The 25,462-nt window shown below is 45.7% G+C and overlaps 1 protein-coding gene across 1 annotated transcript in view; it reads right to left on the bottom strand.

Moving 5' to 3' along the window:
• LOC135367064 (uncharacterized) overlaps positions 1–25,462 on the bottom strand; it is a 416,498-nt gene that overhangs the window by 355,096 nt on the left and 35,940 nt on the right. The window contains exon 2 of the mRNA XM_064600159.1: positions 21,515–22,844. Within this exon, the coding sequence (XP_064456229.1) occupies positions 21,515–22,844 (1,330 nt within the window). The remainder of the gene's footprint in view (positions 1–21,514; positions 22,845–25,462) is intronic.

The following is a 25,462-nucleotide window of genomic DNA, read 5'->3' as shown; positions in this document are numbered from 1 at the left end:
CCTAAGGGAGGACACTTAAGAGATACAGCACTCTCCTATTTCGTCTGTGCACTAGTAAACGTGCTTACGTAGGCGCATTACGCTCACAGCTTTCACAACGTTTTCTAGGCCGTACAGAACCCTAAATATCGGGCTAAAATTTACGTCTAGTGGGAAAATTCGGTGGGTACCACATAGTTCAGGATACACGCGTGCCGTATGCTGTGCATAGACGCAAGCGTTCCTTGTACCTGATGCCAGGTTCGGAATGGATAAGGACCACGAAATGAATACGAATACGAACTTCTAATAAAGGACAGACGCTAAGCTGGTGGGTGTACTGTGACTGTACTGTGACATCCATATGTATGCATGTAGCTTTTTCGTACGACCGAGTTACGACAGATTCCGTTTCGTGAGTGCGACCTGTGGTGCTTACCACTTTTTTGTGGGATTGTTCTAAACGAAGCAAATATGTATGCATCTACCGCTGGCACTGTAACTTCAGCACAACACACAGTAATTAGAAAAACAGAATAGTTACGATAAGAACTGCAGTACCACTCTTCGAGATGAAGTTTTCAAGTTCCGGTTCGCGTTCACGGGAAAGACTGCAATAGTCAAGATTCAGTTGAGGTAGTTAATGGGGACAACATGAATATTTACCACAACGGAAAAAGCATCCAGTGCTACGAAGGGGTGAGAGTTCAGAGCAGGCGCTTTGTGCTGGACCACTTTTTTCACATTGTTGCGCCTTCAGGCAGTCGCACGATAATCCTGTTTCTGTTTATTCCGTCATTAAACGCAATGTTACATGTCATCGGGCGGCCAACAAGCAGCAAAAAGACGCTATGTCGAAATGTCGAACGTCCACTACCGAGGCCTCACTGCAGGCCACTGCAACATGCATACATCCGCATTCTTACAGCATCACGCTCTTTGCGGTTCAGGAACCGTACTTTCTCGCGCATGTGCAATAACTGATCGTTTCACGGTACATTGCTATACCCCGACATGGATATCCCACTAGCAGCTGCAAGGACTGACGCTGTATCTCGTAAAGACTATCCCATTTCGCACCACTTAAGATGCGCACAAAAATGTCGATACGAACTCTATTTGGCTGCGCTTTCCTTCCCCGGTTCCACCAAATGACAGAAACCAGAAAATCCTTCCGCTGAATACGATAACGCTAATCATGACCACGCTCTCTGAGCCCACCGAATACCTCGTCACGTGCCTTTACCCTGAACGTCAGTTGCACCGCCGAAAGCTTCAGCATTTCATTTCTACGCGAACGGCAGACACGACGCAAGCAAAAGAAGAGAGTGAAAACCCTTCGCTCTCCATACATCTCTTCCTTTTTATCTGAGAAGTGAGATGCTGGTGAACCGTTTGACTGGCTGTGTACGCTTTATTTCTTTAAGCAAACAGATGAAAGTGTACGGTGCCCAGATGCTCCTCGCTGCGCGTTTTCCACTTCGCCAAGCAAACAAAGCCTTCATGCTAGCAGCCTGTCAAGACTAGCAACATATTTCCCAGAGCCTGGCGTGCCTGTGGCGTATGGCCAATCTTTTTCTTCCTATCTTGGTCCCTTTTAACCCGGAGAGATGAAACAAGACGGGCACTATGCGAATAGTAGTGCTCCTCCTGCTATCTTCTCGAATGAATGCTCGCCTGTGTGGAGGAGAGGGTTACGAATGATGAATGCGTGTAGCGCTGCTCAACAAGGATGTGCCACCATCCTTCTGGAGACACCACGATGCTGACTGCGGCTTGTGAGGTCAATATAATGGCTACAATATAGCGTTTCAAGGTTATCTTCGAAGGAGCTGCGGTGGCTGCTGCGTACAGTAAGGAGTGCTTTCTGTTTGATTTTTTTCCCCTTCCTACACTGTAGAAACAGAAGCATTCAGAACGATTTCGTTCTGACTCCTAACTCAGTGAACACAAGAGATGTATATGCTTTTTTTTTCAAACACGTTATGTATAACATGCAAAGTGCCCAAACCAGGCGTGTCCACACTATTTTCAACACATCAGGGGAGAGGACTGTATATCATTAGGAATTACGCTCTGCCAGGTGCGTGTTCTGAAGCTCTCTTCTTTGCAGCATCCTGTCTAACTAGTAATAATATAACAGACGTGATAAGAATCGCTAATCAATAAGTGGAGTAGCCTGTAAGGTAGTGATCCCAGGCAGCAGGCTTCGAAATGCCGATAGAAAAGCGTGGTCAAAATAACGTAAAGGTACCACCGTTACCGAACCGACTGGTGTTATAAGAGAGTAATTCGTCGAGCAACAACCTGCACATTGTACAAACTCCGTAAACTTGAACTCTGTGAACTGCTTAACGTGTGCCGTTGCGGAGGACACAGAACACATCCTTATCCATTGTAACAGATATGCCACCCAACGTTCATCTTTGAAGGCCGCTCTCGACCGACTGGACCGTAGACCTTTTGACATTGTAAAGGTGTTAGGTGTTTGGCCCTCCAGCAAGAGGGATGCAGCTCTGACTGCGCTTGTGAATTTTATTGCACAGTGTTCCTTGGAATCCGTCTATTAGGTTCTGTGCACTGTCGGTGTGTGACGTTGTGATTAATCGATTTGTAAAAAAAAAAAAAAAAAAGCCACTCGGGACTGGCTACTCCAGGACGTGTTATTCAGAAAAGAAAGGGAAACTACACAAATCTATACACTCTGATACGGAACCACCCACTGTTGCCACTGTACCGCATCTTTGTTGTTGCCATTGCGCTGTCGTTGATGTTGCGCACGTGTTTGTATATAATTGTGACCCCGAGACTATACGTTTTAGTGGGTGCGTGTGTTATGACGCGTTTCTGTTGTTTCTATTTTTTAATATTTTCTTTATTTATTTATTTATTTTTTGAGTTGCAGAATTGGTCGGGTGCCGAATTCAATTCCTCCATATTTTTTTTTTTTTAAGATTTACTTGTCACCTTATCAACTTATCCGTAAACTTGAAAAAGCTGGAAAAGGGTGTATCTATACAAAAGACGTTGAAAACACTCAAATGATGCTCTGATCTGGGTAGCTTGTAGATGAAGTCTAAATGAACGTGGCAGTGGAAGGCAAACATGGAGATGTAGAAGAAAGATGAGCGTAATACAGTGACCACTCGTGAATATGACCCCCGATAATCTGACATACGCGCTTTACGACAATACTCCGGGGGAACAATGCAGTGAAACCTCCGTAAAATCCCCCCGTTAATATGACAATTCCGCATTATGACCAAAATTTTCGGGAACGACCATGGTCATAATAACGAGGGTTCACTGTATACCGTAATATGTCTGACATGTGTTCGACATTTGTGGGTTGAAGTATATACATGGCCTCTGCATTTCTGAAGCCAAAGTTCAACAGCAAAATTAAATTTAAAAAAAATTTAAAAATTAGTAAAAGAATTAGAAAAGTCACGAGCGATCGAGCAGCCCAGTAGCACTGGTGTTCAGGACGACGTCAAGGCTCAATAATCTAAAGTGCACTGAGCAAGCGTAAGGCGACCTCTTATACCCTCACTCTATATGTTCTTCGGTTACCCTTTCTCTCACACACAACACGTCGTTACGTAATAAAGCAAGCCAGCTAGCAGAGTTTGCTCAACAGGAACGCCTCGCATAAAAAAGAAAAAAAAAGAAACTCACATTCTCACGATTATCCCATTCCCGAAACAGGGAGAGACGATACTACGAGACGACATTAGCGAACTAAAAGTCTCCAAATCTGCCGTTAAGCCTTAGTTTCTGCCGCAAAAATCCGCGCCAAATTACCCGGCCGTTTTTCTGCGAAAGGCTTGCGCGCGGCATTTTTGAGACGCGCTCGGCGCTGAAACAGCTATACAGCGAGCTAAAGCCAAGGAAACCAGCGAGGAATGTACACGAGACAATTTTCCCCGCAGAATTCTTCCCGCGTTAGAAGAGAACACCTCGCTCGTATAGTCCGTCATGAATAGGAAAGCAGGACGCGGCTAAAGACGGATTACCCAATCGATAGCCGCGAGTTTTTTTTTCTCATCTCTCAAAAAATAAGCTCAATCCACTCGGTTTCCGCGTCTATTATGTGGATGTCAGCCGGTCGACTCAAGTAAATGGTTCTCCCTTCCCTTTCCACATATATATATATATATATATATATATATATATATATATAGCGGTCATGCCACTATGAAAAGGGGGAGGGGGTATAGTGGGGGGGGGGGGGAGCTGCTCAAATATACGCAAAGCGCAGACTTAATTTCTACGAGACCCCGTCGTCTTCCGAATTTGCATCCGCATTTTTCTGATGAAAATAAACGGAAGGCGAAAAGAAAAGTTGGTTCCGGAAGATTTATGCCTACATATTCTTTTTTAGTTCTTTAGTTCTGTGTCGAGGGTGCCGCGACAAGAAGAGGGAAAGTGGGGTTTCGGAGTTAAGTTTCTTGAACGGTACACTCAATAAGTTGTACTGGCAAGTGGGATGAGATGAGTTAATGCTGTTGTGTCGCATTAGAGGAAGGTCGGGGAATATCACGATGGGGGGAGGAAAAAGTGAGAAGCAATATCGAGAAATATAGGGTGTTTCTTTTTTTTTTTTACACTTCACAGACTTTCTTTTAAAAAAAGCTGTTAGAGCAGCATAGATATCGTTTTTGCAGTTGAGTTATACGGCTAAGCAGTAATTACAATATGTCGGTTATCTGTAATTCATTGTTTAATTTCGCCAGGGTTTCTGGCGAAAGCGAGATAGTAGAATGAGATACAATCCTCGTTGAAAGCATTTCTATTTTTTTTTTTTTTTAATCATCGAACGAGCACGTGCGTTGAAATATCCATCGCGGAATTTTGCTATGCAAATGAGCCGAAACCGACACCGAAACCACGTGGATCAAGAGCGCAGGGAGGACAGCGCTCATTCCGCGTCAGAGGGCCACGTGCTTTGGATCGATGGAGACGATCAGATTAGGTGGCGCTGCCGACCAGACCAACCGCTTTGCGGCAAGGTCAAGACTAACGCGTGCTGTGGCCATGTCACGTCGAGACTGAAAGGTACCCGGGTTCGAATCCCGGTGCCGGATGTGCTGTCTGTTTTTTTTTTTCTGCGTTTTCCTCGGACGCTTTCAGACATATGTCGGCACAACTTCCCTTAGAAGCCGGCCCAGGACGCACATTCCCCCAGGGCGTCAGTCGCGACGTTGCCCACCTCTGTGAGGCCGACAACGGCGAGCCCTTGCACCGCCACTGCGGTGCGCTGTATTGGATCATTTACATACCGAAATTTTGCTATCGAACAACAACAACAACAACAACTTTATTTGATGATGATGATGATGATTGGGGAGTTTCATCGCCAGGGTCGATATCCAACTCCATTGCTGGTGGTGATGCGGGAAATGGAATAATGTGTCACCTCACGGTGAGGACCCAAGTCCTACGGTGTCCAAAAGCGCTATCGATATTTCACGGGACGCACAGGGTTCGTTTCGTTTTTTTTTTTTTTTTTTTTTTTACGATAGAATGGCTCTCAACAAGGATTGCCTCCTGTTCTGCTATCTCATTTCTTCTCGGAATCTTAGAGTTCATTAATCATGTTTTTTATCATTAGTTATCTTGTAGTTACATACTCTCTTGGTGAGGATGTCAGCCTGGTCGTATAACGCAACTGAAAAAAAAAACAAAAAACGGCATATATGCTACTCTAATAGCTTTTTTTATTAAAAAATCTGCAAATAGTGAAAAAACGACATCCTGTATAGTTGCGTTCGAGGCAGTCTGAAATGTGCTGCAACTCGATGCGTCAATTTACGCCATCACTGTACGCTGTGATGTGATATGATTATAAGCGATTCTGTCATTCCCGGGCAGGAAATTGCGTTCCTCCACCTTCCGGTGATTCCAGCCCTGATCACCTTAGCCGAGCGAACCTTTTCAAACACAATATCAACACGTATATAAAAAAAAAATATGTGTCCACTGCACGCGTTCCGGCGAGGGCACACACGGACAATAAATCTTTATGTAAATGAGAAAAAAAATATTGAACTTCAATGTTAGGCATGGGATGAAATATTAGTAATACAACATAACTGAACGTCATTTGTCAAAGGAGCAAAGACAAGCACGTGGGGGTGACGGTGAATGAAGTGAAGGTGATGGGGTCACTTCATTTGCGGCTCATTACATCCGAGCACATTGGTCAGTGCGTCATATAAAATGAAATTACGAGGTAATGGGATTAATCGTAAAAGGATACGCTAAATAAGGCGAGGAACTTTTATAGGAACATTAAGAAGAGAGTGATAACATGTGACTCAGTAACACAACTTACCGAAAGAGAAATGGCTCCCAAGCTCCGTTGTTCACGCTCCTTTTCGGTTCATTCCAAATCCACAGTCCTCATAACGTGCGTATTTCCGGTGTTCCAGATACGTGGGAGTCGCTTAGAATTGCCACGTTACGTCAACAAGATTTTTCAAAGCGCTCCACGAACACCCCTAAAAGTCAGTGCCAGTTCTGGAACATCGTACAGAATATGAAGACAAAGAATTGCCAGCACAACGAAGGAACATTAATCAGTGAGGGCGGGAGTGGCGGTGGAGCGGCGCCGGGTCCACTTTGTCCAGCGACCACTTCGGACACCGCCAACGCGCGATGACAACAAACAAGAAAGACCCTCTTACTGGCACCTCACTGCGTCCGTTGCCATGGGAACAGAATCAACCACCAGCGAGACTGAATGATGGCTCCGGACTGACCGCAGGCTAAGACGCCGTTTTACACAGCCAGTTTTTCTCCTACCCAACGCATTACCCTTTATTATTCCGGGTGCATCTCCTCCACTGGTCCGGATAGGCACATGGAGGTTTCTCTATTTCTTTTCTTTTTTCTTTTTTCATCTCTTGGTGGTAGTGGTTCGAGAGATGAAGGAAGATGGAAGTATCGTAGAATGCGAGTCGTATATTGTTGACCTGAGAACTATAGAAGCTGTGGAGCGGCAGTTATTTTATTTATTCATTCATTTATTTCAGAGTTCGAGGTAACTCGTTACAAGTAACTAAGTTCCATTTTGGGGGGGGGGGGGGGAAACTTGCAACTTAACTCGATACTTTTGCGCCGTGGTAACATTCAGAGGAACTCGTTTCTTTTTCAGGTAACTTTGCCAAAGTAACTTAAGCTAATTTCCAAGTTACTTTTAATTCACTTTTCACTCACGTCCACATATTCTCTTGATTTTCTTGCTTTCTCTCCGGTTCGTTCGTGGCATTTTATGCCACAAAACGTGATACACAATCAATGACAGTATTCTATTCAGGAGAATCGCTGCCATTGAAATGAAGCTGAACCATTGTGCGCCCACAGGGAGTAAGATGCAAAGCGTTCAAATTGTTGGACATAAACGAAAGCGATCTAAGAGTGTTGCACTCCTCCGCAGGCAACTCAAGGTATAACTCCACTGCTCGCGCGCGCTGCGCTTGTGTAGTGCTTTTTTGTGTCCGAAGTAAATTGGAAGTAACTCGTTCTTTTTTTTAAGGAACTCGGCAACTTCGAGTTACATTTCAGGCTGATCAACTTCGTTATTAACTTAGTTACATTTTTGACATGCTAACTTAACTCGTAACCAGTTCTTTTTGACGGGTAACTTCTCAATCTACGAATTTTATTTTATGTGCCCTTGTAAAAGGGGGCGGAATCCCCGGCGAGGCAGAGGCGCAATTGATAACGAAGATACGGTGGAAGAGCAGGCGCATTGGCATAGTCACTTTACAGCATATACTTGCAGTGTTAGCAAAAAAATAACGCATTTATATTAATTTACGTTTCGTTAAGGGGAAATTAATAAACATGCCGACCACTGCATGGTCATATTGACCGCGCATGATCATAATTCTATCGCGACGTAAATATTTTATTGCAGTTGAAAAATAATAAAGGAAATAAAATAAAAATAATCAGTCGCATGACATTCGCTTTTTAGAGCGACAAGCTTTGGAGGACCAGCCAACGTGTAGGTCCGTCCGTAGCTCTATAAGGTCACGTGACAGTCCACGTGACACGGAATTTCGCGAATTCGAATTCAAAAATTTTACCGCCAACGATGGCCCTATAAGGTTACCGCACTTAAATCTACTTTTCCCCTTGAACACTTCGAATAATGTCGAACGCTGCAAAGTCATCTTTATTTTTTTTAAATTCCATAAGCTATACCATTCTCCGGCGCCGTACGTATCATACATCTGCCAACATACATCATTATATGAGTCACCGTTTGGATCACCCTCATAAGTGCGACCAATTCTCTTGTCACACTAACACATTTCTTTTCTTTTTTTTTTCTTTTTTTTTCGTTTTTTGTCCCGCGTCCCTTCAAATTATGGAATTCATTGCCAGCATCAGTTGCGTCAATTTTCTTTTTTTTTAATCTTTTAATCTGCTGCCGCTTCTCTACTGCAGTTATGAGTTTGTTTTCACCTTCTGTCTCGCATTAACTATATATGTTTGTATTATTGTGTAGTATCCCTAGTCATTTCTGATCAACCCTGATCTGGACTCAAAGTTAACCAGCACTGGCGAAACCGCGCCTAGCTGCTCCCCAATTTACTAGGATTATCTTCCCTTAAAAGTGTGCTCCTCGCACCGTTCTGCAAATAGTGTTAGGTAATTGATCACGTTTATCACGTAGCAGATCAGGTAGCAGATCGTATACGTTTATCCCTCAACTTAAAAAAAAAAAAAAAGAGTTTGGGAAACCTCAGCGAAACTGAATAATGGGAACAGACCAAAATGAGAACACTAAAGGGAGAAAAGGAGAACTTCTTTAGGAAGAAAATGGAGGGGAAAAAAAGAGTTCCGAGCATCTAAAAGACGTCATCATCGCTATATACGTTTCTTCATATGATATCACAAAATCGATAGCGTCACAGAAAAGGACATGGGCCTAAAACGGCCACCATGCAGCGCGGAACCAGCGGAGAGGAGTGAGTCCCAATCACGCCATCGTCCCGCACATTGTTCGTGTCCCACCACCATTGGAAGCGGCTGCACATCCGATGGTGACCCCGCGATGGGCAGCGAAGCCCTTCCAGCCTCGCGTGCAGCTCGTTTAAAAAGGCCCTGGCCATACTTATATTCCGTGGCTGTCTCGAAACGAATGGTCCGTCTTAAAAGAGTCGTTCCGTTTCTTCTTTTGCTGCTCCCTTCTAGCTGGTTGCGTGGCCATGGGAGGCAGAGTTCCCACAATACGGGGTTCCATTTTCTCTGTAGAAGTATAACGTAATACATTGGTCGCATTCCAAGGACAGTTTGCGAAGATGCGGCGGGCAAGAAAAAAAAATTTCCATCAGAGACATCTATATTTAAAGTCTGTTTTGTTCTTTCACGAGTACTGCTGTGTGAGATATGAGCACGGAAGAAATACTTGCACAGATTAAAATGAAATCGACGAAATGCTTAATGGGGCCGTTGTTGGCGGCAAAATTTTGGTCGCGTGGTCACTGTCATGTGATCCTACATAAAGTTACGGACTGACTTACAAGGGTGGTTTTCCCAGCAAAGCTATCGCTCTAGAAATAAAAGATTTCGCACACCTACGTTGTATAAAGGAAACAGGAAGGAACACAGGAGGCATACACAAAAAGAAACATTACAATAATAGTAATCGTTTCTAGCATGACCCTGGGTTTTGCTTTTGTAGCTCTGCCACACACGATAGACACGCTGAAACACAGTAGGTCACTAATGACCCCCGAGATACTTCCAGAGGAAGTAACACACACACATAAAAAACGCACTGAAAACATCTCTTGCACTGCCTGACACCCACACCCACACACGCTGTAACGACAGCTCCCTGCCCGTCAGTCGTGATCTACCAAAGAAGAAGAAAAAAAGCTCCGGTCGTCCACGTGAGAACAGTATGTTCTAAATCGGTCCATCACATAGCGCGTTTCAAAAGAACTGAAGCGGGGGTAAAACGTTGCACAGAGAGACAAATCTCACGAGCCTTGATCTCCGGGTGAGGGGTAATGAATGAAGTCATTAAGAGGGAAAGCGACCGTCATCTATTTGTTAGCTTTGAAGAAAAGTCCGGATGTCTATGTTGCCCCCCCCCCCCCTCCCCTAACGAACTACAAGCTCGTTGCGGCTGCATTCATGCGGGCTTATTATCCGACCGGAACCCGCGGCCCGTTGCTTACATTCCAAAAGCAACTTCTCAATGGTCTCCCTTCAAGAGTGTTAGAGAACGATCCACTGCCTTCTTAAATTAATGTCTGCGCTGGAAGTGAGGCTTTTGAAGCGCTCAATGCTCCGGTGGAGACGGGGAAACCGGAGTGGGAAATATGCGTGTGCGGTCCCGCAAACACTGATCAAAGTCCATTTCTCCTTTTCTTTTTTTGAGTACGTCCGAGCTGCCATGGAGAGTGGCTGATTAGAAATCGGGGTTCAGCTCTGATAGAATGTTAGCCGGAGCATCCCAGAGGAAAGTTATGGACTCCGACAAGAAGGCTCTTTGTTCAGTTCTTGGCAACCCATTTGAGCCATGAATCGGTTTCTCGTCCAGACGCAAGTTGCCCGCAGTCTGCCGCCAATTGATCGCCGCGAAGGCTCGGGAGGCTCCGTGGGTCTTAAAGGAGCACCAAAATGCGAAAACGACTTGTACTATCAAATGAAAATCCGTGTTTCAGTTAGTATAATGCAAGTAAAATTGCATAACTGCGGTGAACCGGGCAACACTGTGCTAGAGTGTTAGCACAGTGTTGGTCCTCTCCCCTGTCCTCGTTTGAAGAGCTAGTTTACTTCGATGCAAGTAAAATTAGTTCACACAGCGCTTCCGTTTAGAAGAAACACGCAACGAAAACAGAGCCGTCCTTGGCGGTAACGAATCGGATCCCCAGGAGGCAAAGATGGGCGGCATCCAATGAGACAGCAGGAGAAGCGCTCGCATAGCTATCGTGGCTTTGTGGAGTGGATTTGGAACGGGTTCGATCGTAGTGCTCCGTATATGCGCGGCATGAGGCGCACTGCTGCGTTTTTCAATGCAGATCCACTGAATTGTACACCCCACAACAGTTCTCGCGAATGTTCCACTGACAACATTTACTGACACTGACACGTCCTTCGGGCAGTGACGCCAGCCCGCTTCGCCACGCGCACCATGTTTTTTGGACTGCTCCATGACGTAGCACGCGCGTGCACGTGCAGCTTGGACTTAAAACACCGATGCACGAGCTCAGAAGACGTTCAATGCTTAGCGCCGAAGCAAGAAAGGGTCCGGTATAATTTCGATTGTAGATCCGCAACGGAAACAAAGTTTTGAATTATGATAACAAGGTCGAAATTAACGTAGCCTTTAACGTAATTTGAAGTGAACTTGTTTTTGCGTTTTACTGCCCCTTTAAGAAGATACGAAGGCAGAAAAATAGGCGATGTCAAGTGGCCGGTGGTGAGTAAATCAAAGAGTGATATTAAACGGTAGGAGCAACTTATTTATTTACACATGGTAACGAGACTTTCGTGCACGAAAGTCTAGTTACCACGTGTAAATAAATAAGTTGCTCCTACCGTTTATTATCACTCTGCACCTTTAAGCGAAGATATCGCCATGGCATGCAGGCATGGAGCCAATACTCACGGACACCGATTCGTACGATTTGAAAACCCATGAACATTCATCATCATTCACCATCTGCTCCCTCTCAAGCAATGGGATAGGGCGCCGCCTCAGCGGCGAAACATCCCACTACACCATCATTACTTATTTCTCGTTGTTGTTGTTGTTCCTCCAGGGCCATCGCATTTCCGTTTTTCCTTCACCTCGTTTAGGTGGAATGCGGGGAATATCGTCCTTCGGAGCTGCTAGACTCTAGTTCATTGAAATACCTTCCTCTGTCCAAGAATCTTGAATATGCTGAATGATCTGCCGTCAATACCTTCTAGTGTCCTTCCCAATCCTATCTCTGGAAGCTTACCAACTCCCCTACAGGTCCATGTATGCTACCGAGTACATCACTGTGGTACATTCAACACAAAGAGCCTCACTGCTTCTTTTTTAGTTCCTTTCGTTTCCGCTAGAGTCACTATGGTCTCCGACTCTAGTGACTCTAGTTTCCACTTTAGCCACTGCGTCCCCCCCACTTGCAAGAGTACCCAGCGCGCACGAATAAAGCGCCCCAGTGCTGCGTCCGCGGAGGGACCAGTTCGTTATGACCTCCTCCACGTTCGTCCTTAAGGCCTATATATGCCATGCACTTTTGCAAGAAAACAGCAACAGCGGCAACGCGGGGCACTTTTTCGCGCTCGCAACGTCTCCCTGAAGGGTCGTCAGTATGCAAATTCCGCAGTAATTAGTTGGCTTGTGCAAGGATACTAAATATAAGCCGTCCCCGGCTGCCCCGCGGCGCTCCAAACTCCGCGTGCAGCGAAACAGGAGCTCTTAATGCGGCCATACGGCGATACCGGCTGGGCGTGTGATCTGCCCAGCAAAACGATTTTCGACCGAAAAGAGGGCTTAACATGTCTAAACCAGCGGCATATCAACAGGCACGCTTTTGCAACTGACAGAAATGTCCTGTCGTTAGATTGCCAGTGCAGTCCTGTCGTACGCGGAACCACAGTCTGTAAACCGTGATTAAAGAGTTTACTAGGTTACCCGTAAAACATATTTTGCCGCAGTACAGAGAACGCACAGAGAACGTTACAGAGAACAGTACTGAGAACGTTAGATTGGCAGTGTAGTACCTACTCGCCTTGTACGCGGAACCACCTGTAAACAGTGATTAAAGAGTATACTAGGTTAACTGTAAAACGTGTTTCGCCGCATGTTACCTGTAAAACAAACTTGGTTACCTGTAAAACAAAGAGTCTACTAGGTTACCTGTGAGGCACGTTTTGATGCAGTACAGAGAACAGTACAGAGAACGGTACACAGAACAGTACAGATAACGGTACAGAGAACGTACAGAAAGCGTACACAGAACGTTACGTTGACAGTGCTGTGCTTACTCGTCTTGTCGTACGCAGAACCACCTGTAAACCTTGATTAAAGCGTCTACTAGGTTACCCGTAAAACATGTTTCGCCGCAGTACAGAGAACGTGTGCGGAGGAGGGCGCTTTACGGCTGCACTGCTTTGTAAAATGTTGGATAGCAGATGTCATTGAACAAGGGAAATCAAGTCAGAGTTCAAGTGTAGAGCACTGAAATAACTATATTAATTAAAAACTAATAAGTAATTAAAAACTAAAAAATTAAGCTTCAGCGTGGTTGTTTTTTTAGTGCTCTACATTGTAAAATGCTTGTAAGAAAGAGAAAGTTGCTATGTTTCCCTCTGTGCTTCTTAAATGTTGGAAGAGGAAAAGGAATATCATGCATCCCCATTCATATGTCCGAAAGTGAAGTTTGATTGATTGATTGAGATAAAAAATTATGGAGATGTCAGGGTACTCCAGTACTCGTGTAGAAACGAAAGTAGAAAAACCAACCGCAAGAAGACCAAGGAGTATTTAAAAAAAGGAAGAAAAACCACACAAAACAAACCAAGCAGGGTCCACCTGATGAATGAGTCCAGTAAATGAAATAAGAGTTCAAATTAGCGTAGACTAAATACACAAATGGCCCTCGTCACACTGCACAATGTAATCTGTCCTTAAACGCAGTACTGAAGTGAAGTGTTCTTCACGTATATGCTTCCTGTAATCTGATAATTGCAAGCCCAACTGACTACTGAACTCCAGTTCGCTTAAAATCTAAACCGTGCGTCGACTCAGTTAAGAGGGATTATCAGCAACGTGCACGATATTGTTCTTGGAATAAGTATAAGTATAGCCGTGTATTGCCAGTCAGCATGTATTGATAGGGATACCTATTGTGAGCGCATTGTGTTCATTTGTACAGCTTAAGTATTTAATGTATTTAAGTAATGTAGACATCTGTACATAGAACAGCTCATGTTCTTTGCTTCTCATCACTGCCCACATAATTTGGAATTGATTTCTGGTCTGCGAAATTTGTTTATTTAAACTAGGGGACTGAAAAACGAATATGCTTCCTGTTGCATGGTTCCAACATTTCAGTTGACAATTCAAGTCCTATAGCACAGGAACCAATGTCTTCGTCATCAGCTGCCTTTCTACAAGAATAATATAGTCCTCATCGGTCGGCAGCTCTTTTGTAAACTTTGTTTTGTTAGTATTCAGCGTTGCATAAATTGTCATCTGCGCAAACTAAACTTAGAAAAATGGGCCGCGTACATCGCCTTTTGAGACTGCATTTCATTTTATCACCATCGAACGCCAACTAATCTTTTTACGCCCGGGATATACGCGTGCCAGTGTACCAGAATCTACTGCCATTTCCGCATAAAAGACACGTAGGGGGCTTCGTTTACTGGTCGTAAATTAGAGACTATCCCTACGGTAGTCCGTTCCTGTATAGAGCGCTATGAGTGACACACGTTTGCGGCTAACGCGTGGTATTATTCGTCCTGCGAAACACACGCGGCACGCGTTTATAAACTCGAGAAGTCACTAGAGGGAGTACTTGTCGGAAGGGGGATATGCACACATACACACACAAGAAGGGAAAAAAAGCACTTAGGGAATGTAGCACAGATAGCTAACAAACAGTGACATGAAAGTCGAGACCGTTCGTTGGGGCGCATTTCGAGCTCAGCGAGTGAGTGGGTAATAGAGTAGGCAGTCGACTAAGTCATTGCGTATGTAAGTGAGCTGATGAGTGATTGATTGATTGATTCATTCATTAATTCATTGAGTGAGTGAGCAAATTTGCTAGTCAGTGAGCTACAAAATGGTACCAGGTCCTACCCTGTACACCAGCGCTGCGGAGTTGCCATTCCGGAGTTGGAATGATTCCGGAATCATTCCAGATTTAGCAGAGCCCGGAATGGAATTGGAATGGAATGGCGGAAGCTGTCCTAGGAATGGGAATGGAATGGAATGGTCTGGGTGCCCAGGTGGGCAGTTTTGGTTTCAGCGTGCTGGCTTCTGCGCTCGCAACCTTTGCACCACACCTGCACACGGTCAAGAGTGAAATAACCTTGTCTTTGCACCTTTTCCGTGCTTGGTAATGTCAATCTCCTCTAGCACTGCCGGACTTGCCAGTATGGTTACCGGTCCTTTTCTTTTATTGAGGGAATTAACGGAATGGAATTGGGTTGCCAAGCTAGTCCTGGAGTGGGAACTGACCATACCTCTTCATTCCGAGGAATTGAAAGGAATGGAATTATCGCAAATCTCCATTCCTCGGAATGGAATTGGAACGGAATGGGAGACTCCATCCCGCAACCCTGCTATACACACGCCTATAGCCATTAAATATGTACACCATTTAGTGGCTCTACACACGCTAGCCTCCCCTTTTTCCCGATTCATCTATTCTCGTCCGTCGTATAGCAATATCGAGTCGCATATTCTGTAGCATTCTACAACAACCACATCAGAACAAGTCACTGAAGAGAAAACGAAAACCATAAATTTCCGAGCACAAAGAAATGTATCGACGACGAGTAAAAGATTTTAAAACTGCACGTCGTTGACTAAAATCTATTCGGACTCTTCACAAACACGCACGCATAAAAAGAAGGAACGGAAGACAGAAACGAAAAGCATCCGTCCTCCGCCTCAATTTCCCGTTTTTTTTTTGTTTTTTTTTTTGCTCAAACTCTGATTATAAGATTCCCTTTCCCCTCACTCCTGCACTGCTCATTAGCCGTCCTACGCGTTTCTCCCCGAAGCGAAAGTTAAAAAAAGAAAGATATTAAGTTTTACGGTTCATAACAGCCTGCACTTTGCGTTGCAGGAGAACATTTCCGAAAGGCTCATTCTTTGTTTTTATGCTTTCGCAGAAAAGGTCATTTATGCTTCATCTCGACGGCGTTCTCCGAGCGGTACATTTTCGTACCGCACTAATCCCACGCTTTTCGAGCAACTCGCTTCTATCAAAATGGGATCTAACGCTTATCGTAGAAAAAGCAATTACCGCCAACGCAAACAACGTAATCACTTATACGAATGGACGTTCGTTTCGTTTACAGTTACGTAATACCCGTGTTCGTGCTAGGAACGGCACGAAACGTAGTCCGTCCGCCGGCCCTATAGTAGTGTTACTCCGCCGGGGAAATTATACTACTGTATAGGGCTCCCCCATTTCCGGTGTCGGGCGCACTACTTGTCGCGACGTAGAGAGTCATGCGGCTGGCTGTTGTAATCAATAGGAACACGGGTAGCGCGATTTTCCTTTTTTTTTTTTTTTGTCCCCTAGTATCGGGTTTTTAGGTTATGGATCTATACCACCAGCTCGACTGCTACCTCTCTATCCTCTCGTTATATAAGTATTCGCTTCGATATTCAAAAAAAAATCCAATATTCGCAGACACTACGAACTCTCTATATTTTTCTTTTTTCCTCCTCTTATGGACACAAAATGGACAGCGCTGACACATACAGACACCCCCTGAAAGGAAGACACTGTAGAGAGAAAGCGAACTCTATACAGACGGCTTCCACACCAAGACGAACTACAGTTATTTGTGGTTGTAGAAGGTGAAGTGAAATTATTTGCAGTTACTACCCCTACTACGCTCTAAGAAACAAAGGAACAATTACAGTTTCTAGTCCCCTAGATTGCATTTACTTTCCCTCTCTCTCTCTCTCTTTTAGTCCCTTAATTCTGAAATGTACTCCCCAGCACTGGAAATAGTCTTAAGACCTCGCATAAACTTGCGCGTTTCGTCCCAAAAGGGAATAGTGGTTGCGGCAACGCACCTATTCAACGAGAGGATTAAAATTACCCCTTTGTTTTCGGAGTGTACTTTCGGGTAACTACTACTACTAACTGCCTTCTACATGTCGCTCTTCTCCATCGCCGACTTTAGCCGTTCGCACACTGCTTCCGTGCATCACGGCTGTCCCTCTCCCAAGGGCTGAGTTCCCTCCGGCAGAAACGACGAGGAAGAAAATCTGCCCAGACCAACTGACATCTTTATCGTGGGCCACGCATTTCGTTTTCCGCAGCAACAGCTCGCCCATGAATCAACTCTCTCTCGAGGGGGGCCCCACCTCACCAACTCGGCGATTGGCGCTCTTCTTGCCGGCGTCACATGCTTTCCCCATTCACATATTATCCTTGGCGAAAGTGGAACAAAAACAAAGTGCTTCTCCTTCTGAGAACGACTGGCATGAGCGCTGCCTCCATACATGTCATACATGTATCGAACTTTCCGTGAAAGGGAGTCGATGCAGAGCTCTTACGATCAGGCTGCGTGGCCAGTGCATATATTGGACAACATATTCACTCATGGCGGCCATCATGAACATAACTCACGATCACATCACCACGGAGAATGATGTGATGTTGAGTGACGGGCTGCGATATGACCTGATGTTGAGTGAGTGTTGCAACCTGGAAACCTATCATACGACTTCAACTCCAACATGACATCACACCATGCGTCATCAGATCACTGAGCATGGAGAATGATGTAATGTTGAGTGATGGGCTGCGATGTGATGTTGGATGATCGCCTATGATGTGATGTGATGCGATATTTAAGTTGAATGATAGGTTTTGATATTTTTTTTCATGTTCGCACCGCGAAGCAACTGTGTCTATGCGCGGCGTACAAGCGTGGACAGATGGAGAGAGCACAGCAGGAAGGAGTGGGGGATAGGGGGGTTAGTATGCGTCCTGGGCCGACTTCAGGAGGAACTGTGCCGACATTCGCTTGGAAGGTCTGCCGGAAAACCTCAGACAGCACAGCCGGGATTCGAACACGCGTGACCACCCAGTCTCGGCGTGGAAAGCGATCATCCTAACCACTACGCCACGGGAGCTGGTTTAGACAGATAATTTTAACTGAGTTACGGTGTATGGTGTAACTGGTTATGATGGGCTTTGAAGCTGAAGTGTTGTGATGTTGAAATGATGTGATGGACTCCGTGTAAGGACCACAACGATGTGATGTTGAACGACGACAACAGCAACAACTTTGTTTTGAGTATACTTGATTTGAGATTTCTCGGAGTGTGCCCAGTTAGTTAATTGAGCTGCAGGCGACTGTGGAGAATTTCCATAGAGAATCCCAGCAAACATTATTTAAATCTTCTTTCGTGGGACATATATGATGCCAATGAAAAGATGGCTAAGAAGCAAGCGAGCCGGTGAAGTTGGTACATAGTGTAAAACCCCGAGACTATAGGGAACCAAGTACATATGGACTCTGAGACCCCGTTCCAACTTCCAAGGAAAGCTATATGCGCAGATAAAAGAATATAGAATCGCGATAAGCATCCGTTTTTCAGAACATCCGACGCTGGGTGTGCCCAGCAGCGTTAAGTTATACGCTGTTGACGTCGACGTATGGACGCGTGCATCTGTTCCTCCAAAATGAAAAGAGAGACGACGACGGAGTTAATCGAAGAGTCTGCGAGAGGTTGCACCGCTGCCAAATTGGAAAAAGTGTCTCACATCACCACCAGGACGCTGTATCGATCACCAGACCCTCTCCCACGCCCTTCCTCTCCCCTTCCTCCCCCACGCACAGAAATAAATAAATAAGTAAACGAATAGGGAATCTCGGATGCAATGCAAGGAAATTCATGCAAAGTGTCAAGAAAAATCGTGCCCCGTATATAAATATTTAACCAGCACAGACGTTTAAAAAAAGGTTTAAAAAAAAAAAGAAAGAGCATGCTGCAGAATTATCAGCTGCTCCTGACACCGTGCTATGCGCTTCCTGCTTCCTTTTCTTATTTGATTTCACAGCAACAAGAGTGAAAATGAAAATAAAATCAAAATAAAAAGGAAAAGAAATGAGCCAGCGTTGAAATAATTTATACGCTCACACATAATCTAACTCACGTCTCACCGCCCTCTCTCGCTTATACGTTTCCTCGCCCGGAGCGAGATTTTTGTTTCAGCGCCAGGGCGGTCCTCGTGTTTTAAATTGGATATTGAGTTAATTTCTTATTAGAAAAGATTCGTTTGTCGTCGGCTCCTTCACGTGGAAGAATCGTTTCTTCCGGCAGTTTCTGTTTCGAGGAATCAAAGAAGAAGAAGAAGACGAAGACGAAGAAAAAGGCCACATGTTTCAACTGCCGCGTCAAAAGTTCAATCCGATTGGAAGAAGTTTGTCCGATGTTAATTGGTCAGGGGCACTGGATGGAGGTGACGACTGGAAGAAAGGCCCCGATCGAAGGTGAGGAAATGTCCAGGCGTGTTCGAGAACGGAGAGGAATTAACAGGATACCTTGTTCGGAAGAAAGATCGAGACGGCTGTGACGGTTTTATTGATTGACCAGCGAAGGTGAAAGGAAGGTGAAGGTGATCGCGATTAATTCAATTTAGCAGACGACCACCGGCGACGTACGAACAGGGCGCTGGGGCAAAAGGGGAAAGGCGGAAGCGAAATTATGCGCGTACTTTCCGCCTAGCGAATGTAGTAAGCGAATAAAGTACGCTAGGGAGTTGCATTCTTATATATACGTTGTACGTCATGCTAGGTTAAGTGTAGAAAGAGATGTACGGAGATATTGGCTCCTACATCAGAACAGGCTACTCCGTCATTTACACGTTAAAGTAAATCTGGAGGTGTGTACGTGTACGCGTAAGCAGTACGTCTAGGAGCTTGCACGTACGTATGCGCAAAACGAAGATAACCTATTACTGTCTAATACCTACTAGGTATTAATACGTGGAAAAGGCGGAATCGTCCATAAGAAATTTGACCAGGGATCTGAACGCGTGTACGAGTTCACTTGCATTGGAATTATAACAGTCAACGTGAACATGAACTATAACAATGAACGTGACATCCTTCAACATTGAGGACCAACAACGGTTGAGCATGTCATGTTGCTTTATGTTCGTCCGCTGTTGTTCCTCAATCTCAAGGAACGTCACCTTGATGGGAGTGCCTCTCCATACAGTCTTTTCTTCTCCTTCTTTTTTTCATTTTTTTTTTTTTTTTCATATTGACTCTTGGTGGGCACTTGATGACATACGGAGTCTCAAGGTCGCCACGTGCCGAACAGAAACAATTTTCAGTCCTCATATTAGCCGAGGCAGTACTATTAGCTGGAAAAGCCTCAAATAATTGATATCTCGCACACAGCTTGAGTCCGGACAGCCTCACACTCGGAAAAACTGGGTCGGATTCGATTAAAATTGATACCGAGAAACCAAAATAAAGGCGTTCCCAGCAAGCCCGCCATGTGTAGACCCACATCAGTTCAGCATCTTATGAGGCGACTTCGGAACGAGGTCATTTCATACACACACGCGTATACCCAAAGGCCTGCCTATATGACATTATTCGTGAGGTCACGAGGCCCCGGCGTTCGAACTGCCAAACCGACCGTCGCAGTGCCATTGTTTGCACGCGTGTTTGCGCCGGAAGTGCGCTGTGTCGGCCAATTTCCGGCACGGCGCCGATCACTGGTGAGGCTTCGCGACTCAGCGCTTAGGCGGCTTCGGATATTAAAGCAAGTTCGTATACCGCCTCGGGGTGCTGCTGGGGCACAAATACATTTAAATTTAGTCGCCTAACATTTCTCCGGCCTATATTGCAACCGGGTTATTTGCTTCCTCCTCCCCGATATTGCGCCCGAATGGAAAGATTTCGCGAACCTGTCGTCGCGGCCTCGCAGGTTGGGACAGATGCCGTGTGCAATCGAGGTTCTAAAACGCCGTCTTGGTGGGGGCGCGTGTTGGGAATTCGGCCCCGTTTCATTACGGACTCCGCTGAAGCGGACAACACGCCAGCGTTAATAACGCTGCCCTAGAGAGTGTGCACGGCGCATGTCTATGGTCCCTTGGAACCGGTCGGAACTCGAAGGCAGGATTCGTGAGCCGGTAAATTATATTATGAACAAACGCAAGGGACAGAGGGTGATGGTGATGTGATGTGATGTGATAAAGAAGAAAAAAACATGGCATGTGAGCCGCGATGAGGTCAAACTGGCTACACCAGGGCGCTTACACATAGAAAATACAAGCTGATGAACGAGTTAAAGTGATGGAGTTCAACATCCTGTCTCTCTTTTTTGTGTTTGCTCATCATGTTTCAAGTAAACTAACACGTTCTGCATGGTCTGAAATACACCCCAAAATACACGTCAAAAGAACCCCATGGGGTCGAAATTATCCGCCGTCCTACCCTGCGGCGCGTGCAGCATGTCGACACATAAACAGGCTGGCTCACCTTACGTGTAAATGTACCCCTAATTCGATTTTTTTTTTTTGCTAGACATTGTGTTGCAAACTTACACGTCATGTTTCTTTGAAGTTACTAAGCGTCTGTTGATAGCTTTGCCGACGCAAGGCGATAATTATGTTTTCGCTCAGATAGACCATGTAGACCTCCTAAGACTCAGACTGTCGCTGAACGACACTCTGTAACGGTAGACGCTGTCTTCGAAGTGTCTGGCACGTGTGCGTTAACGTCTTAAACGCAAATCCGATATATGTCCTCTTAACCATGATGCAAAAGAAACAGAGAGCAATCACAAACTTACCCCTTCCAATGACGCCGACTCTCAGTTGAGGCGAGTTCTCTCGACCGCGACGAACACAGCCAACAGTCCTCAGGTGGAGACGTCTCGACACAGGCTTCCAGACATACACCAAACGAGTCACCCACGAAGAAGACACTTTGTTGGACGCGCGAACTCTAATACGGTGACGACCCGTTGTCCTCACCGCCAACACCGCAGCATAACTCTTCGACGCCTTCGACGGTCTTGGCCTCATGGACTTTCCTAAGTTCGCCAGCATCGTTCTGGACACAGGCGAAACATAACACGTGAGAGACACATTCGTTCCTTGGGACAGTGTAGCAGTCACTGTGAAGGGCGAACCCCAGCGAACAGCATGGGGCACGGAGAGATGCAAGCCTTCTGAGGCGTCTTGAACGAGTATGCCCGACGACAGCCGTACGGGCGAAGTACTTCCCAGTGGATTCGATGCAGAGAGTTCAACTTCGTACTTTCCATGCCTCAGCGCCAGGAAGGTGATAGTGCAGTTGGAGATGTCATTCGCGTCCAGCTGTGGCGAAATTGCTAGATGGGTGTCTATGCTCCAGAGACACACCACGCTCGAGCCAGTTAGGAAAGTTCCTCGGAGTGTGACACGCCTGCCCGTCTTAAGATGGATCGGTTCTCGATGGCCAAGTATTAAGATGGCTAGCCCCGATATCTTGTCGTGGGCCGTGATCACTTTGCTGTGCTGGATGGCGCTGACAGGGTTCTTAATGAAAACGTCCACTGTGTAAACGCCAGGTCGCAGAAAGGTATGCTTAAAACAACGTGACGATGACGTAAGTAAGCTTCGTTCCTCTGATTCGTTGGCAGAATGTTGTGCCACTCGGAACTGGACAGTGATATCGAGGCCCTCGGGTACGTTCTTCAGGCAAATGTTTTGTCCCTTCTTAGTCTCAGAAATGTGACTTGCAAAGAGTAATTCATATTCGTTCCTGTCTCGCCGGAGGTCCTTGTAGACGCTGATCACCTGTTGGACCTCTGCAGTCCTGGTGACGTTGCCGCCGTGAAAGAATGCCGTCACCCTCGGACGATACTGACCTTCCCTCTTGTAGATATACTTTAGGCGCGTCCTCCAACACCGTGTAGTCGAAGATTTCTCGCAGGAGGTAGTATACTCGGGTAAATGTGGAAGACCGGTGAGCGGCAGGCGCCGAAGTGGATCTCCGTCTCCAAAGTCAACGTCGAGGTAGACGACGCCGTCTCGTCGCTCCACTCCCGTCTCTATGGCAACGAGCAGCGTAACGACGGACACGGCGGCGATGGCCGGAGACGCCAATCTTTGGGGCCGCATGTCTGCAACAGCCACCTGCAATTAAGCGCCAAAGGAAAGCATTTAAGACTGACTTCCCCGAGAGGATTAACGATTTCGCAGATTGCTCCCCTCCGCTGCTCCTGTTGCACGCCAACAAAGCGACTCGAGTCGGATTAAGTACAGGCGCTTGCATTCAATTGAACGGGTTTCTCGTGTCAGGTTTTAATAACGCCCGGAGCCTCGTGACCTTTAAAAGGGGACAGTGTTAGATTTCAGGGGCGAAATCCCATGACCACTGAAGGCTTCGTGCAACAGTTGTTAACCCATCCGAGGAAATTCTCCGAAAGGGGAAATATTATCGTTCTACCTAGATTGCTGCCCAAAGTCCTGATTCCTTGTGACCAGCCTCTCTGAATAACCTCCCTAAAGATCCACCCAAGCAACGACGTACCTAAACCACGGCTACTCTAACGCACGTGATGCTCTAGAACGCTCTGATACCATTTCTTCGAGATATCGGGGGCAGGCAAAATATTTTGAATCTTTTGGTTCTTTGGCTCTTGGACCGTCTTTGAAGTTACGTCACTCTTTCAACTCATTTTCTTCTTCAACTTCATATACCTGATTAGCATGCATCTTTCGATGTTGATGTGGCTAGCATCTTCACGTTTTTCTTTTTCCCATTGCATTCCATTCGATGTTCGTGCAAGCATATCAGCAATGAAACTGCAGTTCATTACAACCATTATCATCAACCTTCCTTCGACGTAGGTAACCCCTGTATTCTTTCCATCAATTCGCAGATGATGGCTGTCTTCTTTTTTCTTTTTTGTGTGTGAAATAATAGCGACCACTAAAACCAGAATCCATCAGTCCGAGTTATGTCGGAATACCGCATACATCTCAAGAAGGGTGCAGGGTATTACGTCATCACTGTATCTCTGCTTCCAGTTTTATTGGCTTACCGTATTCCCCCTCACTTGCAGGAACGCCAGTAAAATATGAGAGACACAACGGCTTGCCCCTAAGCATCTCGCCGACAAACCATTATCGCTTTTTTTTGTTCCTTGTTAAAGCCGCGAAGCAACTGTGGCTATATGAGCGGCGTAGAGACGTGGACAGATGGAGAGGTCAACAGGAAGGAGTGGGGACAGGGGGTTAGTATGCGTCCTGGGCCGACTTCAGGGGGAACTTCGTCTGAAAAAGTATTCGGAAAACCCAGGGAAAAACTCAGGCAGCCCAGCCAGTGGTGGGATTCGAACCCAACACCTGTCAGTTTTCAGCGTGTCCCTAGCTATCGTTATCGCTTTACCGAAATTGTTTCTCCCATTATCCTGCACATGTGAATAATGAACGTATAGTGCATGCTTTAAACGTGCGTATTCGAAAAAAAAAAAAAACGTTTGTGAACCGCTCCTCTTACTTCAACTTACAGCTCCCAACAACTATACGAATGCAACTATACAACCAACCAGAAGACAGAGGGAGGACAAATCAGAAGAATGAACGAAAAAACGAAAAAGAAAGGTCACTATAATGCAAGAGAGACAGCAAATCCAGATTGGGATGAATCCAGATCACTGTTCGTGACTCCACGCAAGCAGCATGAGAATCCGTCCAGTCCAATCCAGTTCATACTCAGCCCTGAAGACTGTTAATGTTGCGCTACCATCGAGCTGTTTTCCAGCCTCACATGGGACGACACGCTCTTGACAGGCACCGCGAATCCTGGGCCGACTTCATAGACAACTGCGCAAACATCTGCCTTGCAGCGCTGAGAGAAAACCCCAGCCCTGGAGAACTCACCGACCAATCGCCGGTTTCCTTTTCTACGCTATCAGAAACGTGAAAGAAATCAGTGAATGGGCGCAAGCCCTGACCACTTCCCAGCTCATGTCCGAGCACTTCATAAATAGGAATTCAGGAACGCGTAGAGCGCCAAGCAAGCATATATGTCCCGCACTTTTTCAGACTCACGTAATCCTCGTATCGCACTAGACCCGCACATACATAGCGGTTATTCATTCCTCGTTGAGCGCAAAAGTAGCAGACCGATGTGGTGCAGACGTATTTTATGGATCCGATGATAAGGCTCGATCTTTTTTTTTTTTGTGTGTGTGTGTGTCACGTATTCCCAGAGTGCCGAGGGGAACATTTAAAGGTGAAAATTGAACGTGTCAACGTTGTGACAGTGCTGTCTGCAAAAGTCTCCTGGAAGAGACGTAAAAGCCGGAAATTATGAGAAAGAGGAAATTGAAAACTCGCTGTATATATGTGAAAAGAAAAAAAAAAGCGGGGGTGGCAGACGCAACAAGGGTATTCAACTTTACAACAAGTGGAAAGCATATAAACCGATAGATTTTAGAACTGTACCGCACCGGATTTTACTCTCACGGGCAGTGGAAATTTGACTTTTGAAGCTTATTCAATATTGTTCGGCAAATCTGCACGCAATGCCTCGGAACAAGACTTCACTTATACCAGTTGCCTGATTCCCCTAATAAATTTAAATGGAACGTGTTACGGTGACGTTGTCAGCTAGCTGCGATGTACGCATCTGCTCCCAATTTACGAATAACGATCGGTAGGCCAGTATTTCAGTTATGGAGTAACGATATTCGCTTGACGCATAAGGCAGGTCTTAGCTGCGCAAGCCGGCATTAGCCTGGCTG

This window comes from Ornithodoros turicata, chromosome 8, assembly GCF_037126465.1.
Source record: "Ornithodoros turicata isolate Travis chromosome 8, ASM3712646v1, whole genome shotgun sequence".
Taxonomy (NCBI): Eukaryota; Metazoa; Arthropoda; class Arachnida; order Ixodida; family Argasidae; genus Ornithodoros; species Ornithodoros turicata.
The sequence above is the reverse complement of the archived record's forward strand: the minus strand, read 5'-3'. Positions and strand labels throughout refer to the sequence as shown.